This window comes from Pleurodeles waltl, chromosome 7 (assembly GCF_031143425.1).
Source record: "Pleurodeles waltl isolate 20211129_DDA chromosome 7, aPleWal1.hap1.20221129, whole genome shotgun sequence".
Classification (NCBI taxonomy): domain Eukaryota; kingdom Metazoa; phylum Chordata; class Amphibia; order Caudata; family Salamandridae; genus Pleurodeles; species Pleurodeles waltl.
In genome coordinates, this window is record NC_090446.1 from 665477196 (window position 1) to 665492170 (window position 14975).

Genomic DNA, 14975 nt, shown 5'->3' on the forward strand with positions numbered 1-14975 from the left:
GCGAACGCGGTCACAAAGCAATTCGCAGTTAGCACCCATTACAAATGGGTGCTAACCCATTCGCAAAAGGGAAGGGGTCCCCATGGGACCCCTTCCCCTTTGTGAATGGCTCTGAAAATATTTTTTCAGCGCAGGCAGTGGTCCTATGGACCACTGCCTACTCTGAAAAAATGAAAGAAAAAAGTTTCATGTTCTCGAGTGTATTGCAACTTGTTTTCCTTTAAGGAAAACGGGCTGCAATACAAAAAAATAAAAAAACGGCTTTATTAAAAAGCAGTCACAGACATGGTGGTCTGCTGCCTCCAGCAGGCCACCATCCCTGTGAGTGCAGCGAATCGTAAAGGTGTCGCAAATTGCGACCCACCTAATTAATATTGCGATTCGCATATGGTGTCTGGGACACCATTCTGCATATGGGTTTGCGACTCGCAAATTGCGAGTCACCCAGGCTCGCAATTTGCGAGTCGCAAACCCAAGTTTTGGTACATCTAGCCCATGAATGTAGACGGTGCTGGCCCAAACAAGTGCAGCTTCCAGGTGATTGGCAGATTTGCATATTCCTAGCAAGTTAAAGGGAGAACAATGGTATATATGGGTGGGGGCAGCGTGGCCCTTCTCCTCAGGTCCCACCTCTATAAAATGGAGAAGGGGCGTGTGCCTATCTCGGCTCCCAGAGACCCCATCCCCCGGGGTCTGGCCTTAATCAGATGGAGGAGGGGGCTGCATGGAAAATTAAAAAGGGGGTTCTAAAACAATGGCAATGTCCATAGGGAATTTTAAAGAGGACTACTACCTTAACCACTAGACATAATTAAACCAAATTTAGCAGAAAGATAGCTCTTGGCTTAGAAACAGTGCTTTTTTGTGATTTGGTGTAAATCTGTTTTGTAGTTTTTGAAATATTATCGGAAAAACAAATTTGTATATCTAATGATGCGTATCCTCCATGGATCCCTGAGATTTCATGCTAAAATATGATTGGCTGCTAATACTTCAACGAGGAAGTGTTGGCCACCATTTTGGAATTCAGACTCTGTCCCAAACAAAAAGTTTAAAAAAGAAGGGAGGGTAGGAATACCCTGACCCGTAGGCCTGGTACTGAGGTCGTCCAGTGACCCCAGCAGGGCCTTATTTTTTCTTTATTTTTGTGGCAAAAATCACAGAGGGTCTGCAAATCCTAATGACATTTAGTTTTTTTTAAAGACGAGTGTGTTCTCCTGTACTTGTTTAAATTTGACCCCCGAGTAGGCAAGGTCTCCGAGGTAATTGTTTTAATTATTAATTTAGGGGAGGGAGAAAAAGTGGCCTCTCTCCTCATGGCTAACTTTGGCTCCAGGGACTGCAGCATCCCCAGGGTAGGACAAAAATATAGTGGTGTAGGGCCGCACGCCCCTCTCTAAAAGCCATTTAAGGCCCCAGGGACCACTACATCCCCAGGGCTGTGTTTTTAAATAAAGAGGGGGGTCCTCTTGGGCATAATTTATGCAGATGGGGGCCGTGACCTCCCCAGGGCAATAAATAATAAAATTGGGGGCGATGGGTCATGCGGCCCTTCTCCCGGGCCACACTCGGCTTCATTTACCACCACCTCCCCTTGGCCTTTGCTACTTTGGACGTGGGTGAGGGACATAGCCCCCCTTCCAGGACGTTTTTGGCCCCAGGGACCACAATTTCCCCAGGACTTGCTGTAAAAAAATCAAAGGAGAGGAGCCGTGCATCCACCTTCTCCTGGAGCCATTAATGGCCCTCGGGACCGCCACTCCAAGGACCAGCTCCCCGTGTCCAGAGGTGCCCACCCTTGGGACATAGTTTTCTGTCACCAGGAAGGAGCTATGACAGCTCCCTCCAAGCAAGAGCAAACTGTAACCTGGTCCCAGCATGCAGTAGCAGGAAAACTGCTCCTGCTTGCTGGGAGCAGACTTTTCATAAGTTTTTCTGCCCGCTGTCAAGTTGGCAAGGAACCTATGACTCGTGCCCATGTAATATACTGGCAATTACCCCATATATTACATCAGTCATTACTTCACCTATGACATCATTGATAATATCACTACAACATTCGCAAAACAATTATTGGTGAGAAAACTGTATGGTGGGAGTGTGAGTTATAGTTACATTAGGGCAAGAGTGTTAGCACATCAGACCTTATTAAGTGAACTTAGAAGGGGACGCGTGTAGGCCGATGGACCTTTTGACTGAGCATTGAGTAGTTCCCATCATGTGGCCCCGCACCAATAATATTCAATAGGAGTAACAATCAATGACATCAAAAATCAATAGGAGTCAGTAAGTTCCACACACCATGACCTCACATCCATGAATAGCCACACCTTTATGTAAAAGTTAAAATGTTTATTTCCTTATGTTAACAATGCTAATGTCACGTAACTTAGTCTCAAAATCAAATGATAAACATACAGAAACAATACTGGCTGACCAAAGCGCCTAAAGAATTGCAATCTAATCAAATCTTGAGCCACTACACATCCTAAGGTTACAGTACGAATTAATAGCATGAATTACTGGGCTAACGAAATGATATACATTTAGTTCAGCAAGGAAAAGACATCAACTGTTATTACATGTAGCGAGCATCATCAGTGAATACCCTAACTGACTCCTCATTAGAATAGCATGTTCGGACTTCATGCAAAACAATTTAGTCAACACAAATTTGGAAACACATCTATCTATGGCTCTACCAAACGTAACAGTTGGTACCTAGGGACAAAAGCCAATAGACATAACAATTAGGAACATCGTCTTATACCTTGCCTCTGTATGGTTCAGCAAGCTGTGACAGTCCTCGCCAATTGGACATCAGTTTGGTTAGCAAGGCATCAGGATTCAGCATTAAAGCTCAGGAAAAGCAAAGTCTCTATAGTTAGTTCAGAAAACAATAATTGGAAAAGTGGGCTCTCTCCTCTTGGTGCAGTCGGCTAAGTTAGATTTCCGGCCAAAGAATCGCATGTTTGCCTTTAGTCCAATGAAAACAGACCCCCAAATATGCAAATTTATTAGTATACGGTTCACATGTCGATGATTGGCTCCTCTTCTCCTGTTCCCATTGTTGGGCTTGTCAGGTATCAATATTGTTGCAGCTTATACTCCAGTTAGTACATTCATTGCTCTCCTGGGAAGGTCATTCTTAAAAATACTACTTTTACAATGTATCCCTAGCTATTACATCATATTCTAGCAAGCAGTTCTCATGAAAAAGAATTTGAACTATGAGCACTTGGTCAGCACAGTGGAAAATCACAATTTAATTCTCTAAGCAGCGTTTTATAAATTACCTACGAAATGCAGCTTGATATGAGGCCATGCAACTAGGCCCAAGACCTCGTTAAATTAAGGCCTATAATTAATAAAGCCAATACATAATGCATCACCCTTAATATGACATACTACTACATTAATCAAACATTAGTTCAACATTTTACATTAATAAGCTGTTAATATGTACACTTCGTGAACATTGGTGGCCACTACAGTGGGCGCTCCTTCAAATGTGTGTATTATTTTTCTACATGAATTCATTTTCTATGCAAATTCAACACTCAGAATACATGAACATTCATTTGAAAAATTCAGCATTAGCAATCCCTCCTCTGATAGGTGTCATCATACTTAGATCTTTCCACACACATTTTCTGATCTGCTAAAATGTTGTCTTCTCTATCCCCTTTAATATCTGTCACCTCTTTTCCCTTTTCATTCCTTCCCCCCGGTGATAATTTTTCTTTTTCTTAAATTTGATCATCCTACATAACTTACATGTTCCCCATGCTCCAATTATGCCAATCACAATAATCAATATCCCCAGTATTATTTTCAATAGTATCCCTTTACCAATGTTGCTGAGCCAATTTCACACTGAAAAAATCCTTTACCAACTTTCTCCCAAACACCTGGGGCCAGATGTAGGAAGAGAGCAATTTGCGACTTGCAAATTGCGAGTCCCTGCGACTCGCAATTTGCAAGTCGCAAATTGCTATGCAGTACGGTGTCTCAGACACCGTCTGCAACTCGCAATGGGGTCGCAATGACCCACCTCTTGAATATTCATGAGGTGGGTCGCAAATTGCGGCCCCATTGCGAGTATAGGCACTCATTAACATGGAGGCCTGCTGACGTCAGCAGGCCTCCATGTTAGCGACCTGCCTTTTCAATAAAGCTTTTTTTTTTTTTTTAAATGGAGCCCGTTTTCCCTAAGGGAAAACGAGCTGCATTTCAAAAAAATCCCAAACCTTTTGTTTTGGTTTTTTCAGGGCAGGGAGTGGTCCCTTGGACCACTCCCTGCCCTGAAAAAATATTTTGGGGTCCAGTCTCAAACTGGAAGGGGTCCCATGGGGACCCCTTCCAATTTGCGAGTGGGTTACCATCCACTTGAAGTGGATGGTAACTGCGACTCCATTTGCGACCGCGTGGAGTTGCATACCACTGCGACTCGCAAATAGGAAGGGAACACCCCTTCCTATTTGCAATTCGGAAATGCATTTCGCGAGTCGGTAACGACTCGCAAAATGCATTTCTGCATAGGAAACACGCATTTGCGAGTCGCAAACGGCAGATGTTGCCGTTTGCGACTCGCAAAGTGTTTCCTACATCTGGCCCCTGGTTCTTTCAACTCTTCCAAATTAGCACTTTCATCAGTCAAATTAGTAAGTAAGCTTCTAATTTCTTTGCTATTATCAGGAATGCAAGAGCAGCAATGCCTCAAATTAAGCATTTTGCAAATTCCACCATGGTTTGCTAACAGAATATCTAACGCAAGGCGGTTCTGAAGAGTCGTAGATCTTACCGCAGCCATTTCTGTATCTATTCGGATCATGACTCCTGAAAAATTTGTCAACATGTCTTCCACAATAGTAGACAACTTTCAAATCTTTATAGAATTCAGAACAATTCATACTGAAGGAATCATTGCTCCAATTATATCTTCCACTATACCAGAAGGAGATGCTCTCTTTTGTTTAATGTGATGTAACACAGTCATTTTTGGAAATCTTTTCAAGTCATCAAGATGGAATATCTTTGGGAAAACTATCCCCAAGTAGCATATGCCATATCATCCTCTTGGAAGATGGTAATAAGCATTAGGTCCACAAAGGTAAGATATACCAGGAATTGCTGGATCCTGTACATTTAACATAAATGTCCATTTACTCTGAAACAAAAACACATGCTTACATTCACTCGTTTCCACACAAAAAAGTGTCAGTGCTAGATTTAGGTCTATATGCACAAAGATTTTCTACATGTTGCACATCTAAAGCTAATTTCCCTTGTGTTTTTATTTCACTAAAAGAATAATCATTTCTAAAAGTCCTTTTCTCCAAACCCTTATGTTACTTCTCCCTTAATGTCTTTCTCCTGTTATCTGTCTGATCTAAGAAGCCCTATTCTAGTGGTGTAACCAAGCATGTCAGGTTATTCTTGTCTGCATATGCTGTGCCAAACGTTATGTAGGCTCAAAGAAACCTCTCACTAATAGTATGTAATTGTTGTTTGCTCCTCTACTCAGGTATCTAATTATGGGGACAAACAAAAACACAACGTCATGGTTAGAATAGAAATACTAAATGTGCTCCTGGTTATAGAATCTTGTTAGTAACATACTACAACTTATCCATAAGTAAGGGGCAAACTATGATAGGTAATTCCTTCTTCGACTGATGAAGGAATCTGTGCACACACGTAACAATTCCTCGCATCCATCGTATCAACATACTCACTCAACAAGGGATAAAAGACATTAAGAAAAAGTTCCCCTTGTGCATTGTCTATGTATCGATACTTCTCATCTAACCTAAACTTCTCTATCTCTGTTAATGCAGTAGTTATCTCTAAAGCTGAAGTATGGTTGGCTTTACTCTTGTCAAGAACAGTCTTACCCACAATCACTATCAAGCGCAATATCACCCTCACAATTGCCAAACCAATACTGTGTTTACAGCACCTGTTCTTCCTACTCTGCTAGCTAATGTTATACATGATCTGTAAAGAATCAGAATGTAGAGGAGAAAAATTTAGTAACCATGCAGCAAAATCAAAAACAATCTTCTTTCAGCAGTTATTTACAGCTTTCAGTCTCACTAACGGGATCCTTTGTCAAAAATTGGTTTAGCAGCTTGTCAAGTCAAGTTTCAAAAGTATTTTCTGGTTACTTTCAACAGTCTCTTTTTCTTTGTACTTCTCTCAAATTTGTCTCAACAGCGCAGTTCATTAATTTCATTCAAGTGCCAAAATATTGACCTGGAATGCCTCAATCAAAACAAAAAGACGAAAATTATCTGTGCCATTCACTTGTTGTTGCATACGCCCATTCAGGACCTGCGTACCTTCGACTTGCAATTCTCTTTCTTTTCAACTTTCGATCTCCATTTAATTCTCCTTCACTCAGGTCTTCTCTACTTGTCATATCTAATTCTGCCTCAATTGCTGTCACAACAACTGCTTCCTTTCTCTTTGCTTGTGACTCCGGCCACTTGTCTCCTTTCATTGGACCCTTGCTCAATGCTATTTTCAGTGTTGAACTCAAAACTTCTCCTTGCTCTGCATGATTTTCTCCTGATGGACCCGAAACTGGTTCAGGAGGAGTCACTCCACATTGGCTTTGATCCGCCTCAACTCCTTCCCCCTCGTGGTCTGGTGTTTGCCCTGTTTGTCTCTCAACTTTGTCTACTTCTGGGAGAGCCCTCCTCTGACTAGACTCTCCTTCTGCCTCAACTGAGATTGGGTCACTGTCACTCTCCTGGAGGTCTTCTCCTTCGTCTCTCACAGGAATGACTGACCCTTTCTCAATGTGCTCAGATCCGGTCTCAGTTCCTCTTTCTTCTCTCTGAGGCTTGTCATTTCCTTGTTCATACTCTCCACAACTCCTTTTCGTTGTCCAAAGGACAGGCCACTTTTCTCTAATGGTTTGCGTGGATCTAGTTCGGAACTCCAGCACACTTCACAGCTGTGGTAGTGACCAGAACTACCTGGAAAGGGCCTTTCCACCTAGGTTCCAAACATTTCTTCCTCAAGTATTTTCGGACCACAACCCAGTCACCAGCTCTCAGGCTGGGTCCTTGATCTTGGGACGAGTGCAGTGTGGTGGGTTCCACCTGCTAAGAGGAAGAGCAAACCACATCAACCAGACCTTTGCAGTAGTCCAACAACATATCATCTGTTATGTTCACAAGAGCATTTGCAGGAACCACTGGTAACGTTATTGCTCTGTCCATGAGGTTCTCGTGCGGTGACAATCCTGTCGTCTTGTTGGGTGTGTTTCTCACTGTCATCAGAACTAACGGCAGTGCATCGGGCCATTTCAGATTTGTGGACGCACACATTTTTGCCATTCTTCATTTCAAGGTACCATTCATCTGTTCTACTAGTCCTGATGTTCCAGGGAGGTAACTACAATGCAACTTCTGCTCAATGTTTAAGGTTGCATATAGTAATTTGACTACTTCATTGTTGAAGTGACTTCCCCTGTCTGATTCTAAAGAGATCGGAAACCCACAACGTGGTATCAGTTCCCTGAGCAGTATTTTCGCTACTGTTAGGCTGTTATTTCTTTGTGTAGGGTGAGCTTCAATCCAATGACTAAAGATGCAGACAATCACCAACACATATCTCAATCCTCCACACACTGGTAGCTCAATAAAATCCATCTGCATTCTGCTGAATGGACCTCCTGCTTTTCCAATGTGGCTCAAATTGACCACTGTCCCTTTTCCCTCATTCATTTGTTGACAAATGACGCAACGATGATAAACTGCTCCAATTTTATTTAAAGAGGCTAATCATGGCATCCCTCCCAACATGTGCTTGGTCATGATAAAACATAGCCATTTGAGACAGCAAACTATTCGGCTAAACCAATTTACCCTCTTACAGAAAAGAAGGTTGTGACAAGTCCATAACGGTGAAATATTCAGCATCCCATGGAATCTGTAACAGTATCACAGCTGGATTTGGCACCACGGGCAACATTTAATCACAATGTCATTTATTTTTCTCAAGTCCTTAACAATTCGAACCTTCCCACAAGGCTTTTTCAATCACATTATCAGTGAATTACATGGGCTGCTCAACACTTCTTTCAAGACCCCTTTGTTTACAAATACTGCAATTATGTGAGCAACCTTCATAAGGATGTCCTGTGGCATGTGATACTGGGGAATCTGAGGAAAAATTGCATTAGGTTTTACAGGAACTTTAACTGGCTCAACTCCATTTTATCAGGCCAATCTCTTTCCCTGTCAGATCCCACACTCTCTCTCTTTAACCGTTCCCTGTTAATCAGGAGGAAGCTACTTCACTGTGAATACTAGAAAGAAATTAATCAGGGGTACTACTCATTTATAGTTTACACTCTGTCTCTGGAGCTGGGTCATTCTCATCATCACTGTTTGTCTGTATCTCGATTCCGTCATTTGAACAAGTAATCGAGCACATGGTTTTACACAGCAAGTCGCTTCCCAATAGGGATACCTGACTTGAATCGCAGACTACGAATTTATGTAATCCCTTAAAGCTGCCAATTTTAACGTGAACTGGTTTTGTGATTAGATTGGTCAAATACTGATTTGCTGCTCCTACAATCTGGACTGATTTTACTGAAAAGGGCAAGTTTGGAACGTCTGCAGTTCTCACTGTAGTGCGTGTAGCTCATGTGTCAAGCATAAAACCTTGTCATTCGTTACCTTTCCCTTCACATATGAGCCTTTCTGATCTACTGCCAAGCTGTGAGCACACATTCCCCTTCATCTGAACTCACGCTCAACCCATCATCGTTTATTCCATTCTCACTGTGTAACAGGAATTGAGGAAGCATGACCTGCTGCTGTTCCATCGGGGCTTGAGGTATTTGGATTTGCTGTCTAGCTACCATTTGAACCTGCTCTTTCATTGGCTGCAACTGTGTCATTTGTACACATGGCATTTGCACCTGCTGCATGGGTTGAAAATGTTGCATTTGATTCACATTATTATGAACATTTGGATTATGAGCTCTCATTCTCGGTCCTCTCTTGTTTTGGAACTAATTGATGTCACTTGTTTGCTGAACAAACCTTCTTGTACCATCATCGGACACTCCCGCTTCCAATGTCCGACCGCTCTGTGCGCATGACAAGGCAACAATCTCTTAATTCCCTGCACATCATTCTGAACCACCACAGTACTCAAATCGGGTCTACGGTTTCCATTACCAATTCCTCCATGACCTCTACCTCTCATCTAATTTTGAAATACCACATTTCCCTGGTGCTGCTGTTGCTGCCGAAAATATTCCTGCATCCCTGTTTGTGCAGCTTTAATCTGCATTATCATTGCCCTTTCTTTCAGCTTTCTCTGCTTCAATTCAGTCTTGTCCCTACAGTACTTGGCATACTGCAATACATAATCAAAAGGCTTTGCATGCCAGCAAATCAAATGACTCTTAATCACCTGGTTAATTTCAGGTCCCAATCCTTCCACAAACCTGAACACAAAATGATTCATGTCTTTGGGCTCAATTGTCTCTGTACCACTGTAATGCTTAAACACCTGCAACAATCTCTCATAATATGCATGTATGAACTCTTTTGCTTCCTGAGCTGTGCTGTATATTCTCTGCTAGTCAATGTTGTGCAAAATTCTTGTTTTCAAGAATTCAATCACCTTGTAATAATATTTCATTACCTCAGGAGATGGCGCACCTCTAGCCGGATCTCTCTCTGGCTCTTTTGTAAGCCAGTTTATACTCCTCTTGCACTCCATTCATAAATCAACTGGAACTACTATATCTAATAGAGTGTTCAAGTCTTCCCACAGGCATTTTGCAAGTTTCACGAACCTGTCCATCTGCTGCTACCATTCTACTGTCTTCTCTCTCAACCTAGGATAGTCATTTGTAAAGGAAGGAATATCACCTTTGATCCAAGCGACATTGACAAAATTACCTCCTGGAATCCCTCTCTTTGGTAAAATTTTCACCAGACCCTTACCCTGCTGCATGTTTGCAGTATGATCCGCAGAATCCCTTTTTCTTTTATCTCTTTTCTTTACCTCTCTGCCTTCCCATTTGTCTAATGCTCCCCATGTCTGGACACTTTGGAATAACTCCCTAAGGTTTGCCTTCATTCCTGCAGATATCATGTGCTTGAAATCCGTTGTGTCAAAATCCAACCTGTAACACTATTTCAAGTGTTTTGTGTTCACTATTTCCATGCTGTACTTCTATTCCAAATCTGCTAGCCTATGATGCACATAGCTCACTTCCCTCGTAATCTTCTGCCACAGATATCTCAATTCTGCTTCTGTGTAGGATTCTAGTCTGTTCACCCCCATAATCCCTTCAATGAGCTAACCCGCTTCAATTCCTAGTCTCACAAAGATCAAGTACTTTTCTCCCCTTGGAGCACTCTGCGTGGTATTCAGCTTGTCTAACCATTCAGTCAATTGTTGGGCAGCCAAACTTTGCAACAAAATGTTGTTGGCCTGGGCATGTGGCTTCGGTTGCACAACTACCTCTGCACACTGGGGTGTCCGTAATTTCAGGCTATGACTAACGTTCAACCCTATGACAGTATCCGGAGGAAATCCGAGTGGGCTGAGTTCTAGGAATGATCTTGATCCGTCAAATGTCTGTCCTATAGGAGAGGCTACTTTAGTATTCTCATTAAGTCCTCCCCTCATTGCATTCTGACTCAAGACTCCCTGTCCACTTGCACTGTTATTCTCCTGTGAAAAGAAAGGTAAAATTGGACCAATGGTGACAGGTACAGATACAGCATCTGGGCTTGGTCTGACATTTAAGTCCCGTGGGTGAATAATTTCCATATTCTGGCTCATCAGTGCAGGCCTACCCTGACTGTGTCCCTATTATCGGACATAAATTGTACTTTGGCATTGCGTGTGACTGCACTTGGGGCAGTAAAAGTGGAGTTGGCTCTATCTGAATGAATGTCGGTTTTAGGAAAACTTGTCCTGTAGGCACTATTAAGTTTGTGGCTGTTTCCACAATAGGTAAATTAGGGTAAATTCTCAGGACCTTCGACTGTGGCACCTGATTTTGTGTTACTGGAGTAGTAGGTGCACTAAGGCTGCTCTGCATTGGGTTTGGTGTCATACTGGGATTAATCTGTACTGACTCATTGTCATGTCAACTTCTGTCAGTGTTGAAGGGTTTACACTAGAGGTTGGACCACTCGTTTGTGCTGCATATGGTGGTGGGCAATTTATCAATAACTGCAAAATAATCTCATCATTGTCTGAGTCTTCCTCAAACGTGAGAGATCCTCTAGACTCTTGTATCCACTCCCTACTCTCAGAAGGGCTTCTAATTGTTTTTCTGGTAGCTTTTCTTCCTGCTCTCTCGTTGTCCTGTATAATCGCTGGAAACAACTTAATCCCCTGTAAAGTCTTGGTTATCCAACACCACTGATCACTATCCCATCTAGCCTCCACTAGTGTTTTCTTTGCCTTTCTCATTCTTCTCTCAAACTTCTGTTGAGGTCTAGCTACTAATTCCCAGATTGCTAATGCCTCGAACTGTGCTGGTCTCAGAGGGGGTTTCAGATTATACAGCACCCTCCTCAGACTCTTTAAGCTCCTCAGCTGAAATGTTCTGTGGGTAGGAAATGCAAGGTCCCATCCTTTCTCTGTCACTTTGCACCATTGCTTCAGCCAAAGACATGGCGCAGCACCCTTTTCTTTGATTACAATGTTAGCTGGTGTACCTTCTGATGGTGCAATATCTCCTAAACTTGTTGTAAGGTACGTATCTCCCCTTAAAGCACTCTTTAAAGCTTTGAAAAATTTCATTTTTGCGACCTGTATGTTATTCAAATTCAAATCAGGAAGTGACTTTTAAACCCAGAATTCTCTTCACCAACCTTCTCAACCGATTGTGCTTCACAGTTGTCCGCCAATCCATGCGCAACCCTTCTCACCAACCAACCTATCCAAGCGCTGCTCCAGTCACAGTCACACGTACAGTGGCTGACAAAGTCTTGCGGCTTGTCCTCCCAAACTCAAATTCACATGACACTAATGCAAATTATTGCATGCACTAAACAAAGGGCCAGATGTATCAATATCCATTTTGCGATTCTCAAATAGCGATTTTTAAGAAATAGCTATTTCTGAGTCACAAGATGGTATGTATCATATTTGTGATTCGGTATTAGCGATTTCTAAAAATCGCAAATGCTATTACCAAATCGCAAATAGCGATTCTGGCCCCATTTGCACCTATGGGCCTGTAGGCCCATATTTGCACATTTTTTGCATTTCCCAAATGGCAAATTCCTAACTGGAGTTTGCAATTTCAGAAATGCAAACCCCAGGGTGCTGAGGGCTTAAGGCCCCCTCTGCTGCACCCTCAAAAATTATTTTAGGACATGTAAGGCACACACATGCCAAAGGGGCATGTGTGTGTTACATGTCAATTTTAAAAATGCATTTTTAATGTATTTTTAAAAATTTCCACATGGTTACCACCAAATTGTATTTTGCGGTAATTGCTATTCCTTAATGCCCAATTTGCATTAAGGAAAAGCTTTATACATGTGGTTAATAAATCGCAAATAAGGATTCCTTATTTGTGATTTCTTATTTAGAGAATCGCAATTTGCGATTCTTTAAACTGGGTCGCAATTTTAAGGAATCGCTATTTTAGCGAATCCTTAAAATTGCATAGTGAATGCCTTTCATACATATTGAAAGGCATTTTTGCATTCGCAAACGGCCGTTCGCACCGTTTGCGAATGCAAAAAGCTTTGATACATCTGGCCCAAAATCAAAACCCAATTTGTCCATTTCCTACAGGTAAGGTAACAGAATCGCTTCAGAAACCTTACAGATTTTTAACTGATGGTGTTTTGCTCTAGCAGCTACTTCTTCTTTGTCAGTTTCCCCAATTCACAAGCAAAATTTGACCTACAAATTTGACTCTCAACTGATCAGTGGGTCTGTCCTGGTGCACATAGGACTCACCAGATTTCAGTCGAAAAATTGATTTTGCTCACTTTGGCTTGCACTCTGATTTGTCGACCATGCCCGATCTACCTATTAAACCCGACAAATTACAACAAAAACCAAGGCCCTGATTATGACAGTGGTGGTAAGTGTTAAAGTGGTGGTAATACCACCAACAGACTGGCAGTGAATACCGCCAAATTATGACCATGGTGGTGATACCTCCCATAGACAGCGAATGTACCACACCAACCGCCAGGGCGTTAACATCACTGGCCACGGCGGTAGCCATCAACAGCCAGGCAGAAGCCAAGGTACTGCCCACCATATTATGACATAGCAAACCGCCAGGATTTCCCTGGCGGTACCAATGCCATCAAAAGCCTAGAAGAAACACTGCACAAAAGATGAAAGACTCACCTTCAGGGACACAGAGGATAACGCCGCCGCCATGGAACCGGAAATTCAAGTCTTCCTGAATCTTTTCTACGCCATGGCCCACCAGGATCACCAATGCTGACGAAGACGATGACGGTGAGTGCAGCAACCTAGCACACAAGGAAGGGAGAAAAAGGAGAGTGACACACACACGCAAAACACACACACCATACACAGAACCAGCTGCAGAGTAAAACGAATGTCACAGGACCCATGTTAAATTAAAACAAGGACCACAATGAGAATGAATGAACACTGTAATTTGATGCCAATAGCCACTATAATGTCTATTCGAAAGGAAATGCAGGCATCAATGTCCAGAATGGGCCAATAGCCAGTCCAAAGTACAAAAGTGCCACATGGACACAGGGCACAGTCCAAGGCCCAACCTGACTCCTGACAATCTGGAATCCACTGTGCAGGATATCATGTTGGAAATGGCCAGGCACCTCAGGGGGAGGGAGGGGGGAGGGAGAACCTCAGCTGAAGTGAGGAACATGCCCACTGGTTCTGGAGGGAGCTCCTAGCCCATTTATCTCTGGTGGGGAGTGGAAGGCCAGAGTCTCTGAAGTGGAGAACATGCCCACTGGTTCTGAAGAGGGCTCCTTGCCCAATTGCCTCTGGTAGGGAGTGTAAGGCCACAATCTCTGAAGTGGGGAACATGCCCACTGGTTCTGGAGGGGGCTCCTTGCCCAATTGTTTGTGGTGGGGAGTGTAAGGCCACAGTCTCTGAAGTGGTGAACGTGGCCACTGGTTCTGGAGGGGGCTTCTTGCCAAACAGTTTCAGGAGGGTGGGCTACTTGCCCTCTTCTGGAGATGAGGGCTCCTTGCCACCTGCTGGTGGAGGTGTAACCCTGGCTGCCTCTGCTGAAGGTGACGGTTCCCTACCCTCTGCTGGTGGAGGTGTCACCCTGGCTGCCTCTGCTGTAGGTGAGGGCTCCCAGCCCACTGCTGGAGGAGGTGTAACCCTGGCTGCCTCTGCTGGAGGTGGGGGCTCCTTGCCCACTTCTGGTGGAGGTGTAACCCTGGCTGCCTCTGCTGGAGTTGAGGGCTCCTTGCCCACTGCTGGTGGACATGTAACCCTGGCTGCCCCTGCTGGAAGTGAGGGCTCCTTGCCCACTTCTGGTGGAGGTATAACCCTGGCTGCCTCTGCAGGAGGTGGAGGCTCCATGCCCACTGCTGGTGTAGGTGTAATCCTGGCTGCCTCTGCTGGAGGTTGGGGCTCCTTGCCCACTGCTGCTGGAGGGGGCCTCTTGCCTTTCTTTGGTGGTGGATTGGAACCCTCCCTTTCTTTGGTGGTGGAGTGGGATCCTTGGCAATCTTTGGTGGTGGAGGGGGATCCATGTGTCCCCTCTTGTGATGGGTCTCGTTGGCCTTTGACATGTCACTTGTGCCATTGCTTCCAGGACTAGGAGGTGCCTCCACTGTCCCCATCTCCTGTCCCTTGGTTTTCACCACCCTAGCCCTCCCTTTAAAATTCTGGGTGCTCTTTGTGCCAGCAGCTGATGATTTGATGGGGGCAGTGGTAGACTGTTTGGCTGATGTTCTGTGCTGGGTCGTTGTGACCCTTCTCTTACGGG

General features: G+C 43.7%; 1 protein-coding gene across 1 annotated transcript; it reads right to left on the minus strand.

Annotated features, from left to right (window-relative positions):
* Positions 1 to 14191: 14191 nt before the first annotated feature.
* LOC138246951 (uncharacterized) lies at positions 14192 to 14566 on the minus strand. Its single transcript, XM_069201697.1, has one exon. The coding sequence runs from the start codon at positions 14564 to 14566 to the stop codon at positions 14192 to 14194; it is 375 nt and encodes a 124-aa protein (XP_069057798.1).
* Positions 14567 to 14975: the final 409 nt, after the last annotated feature.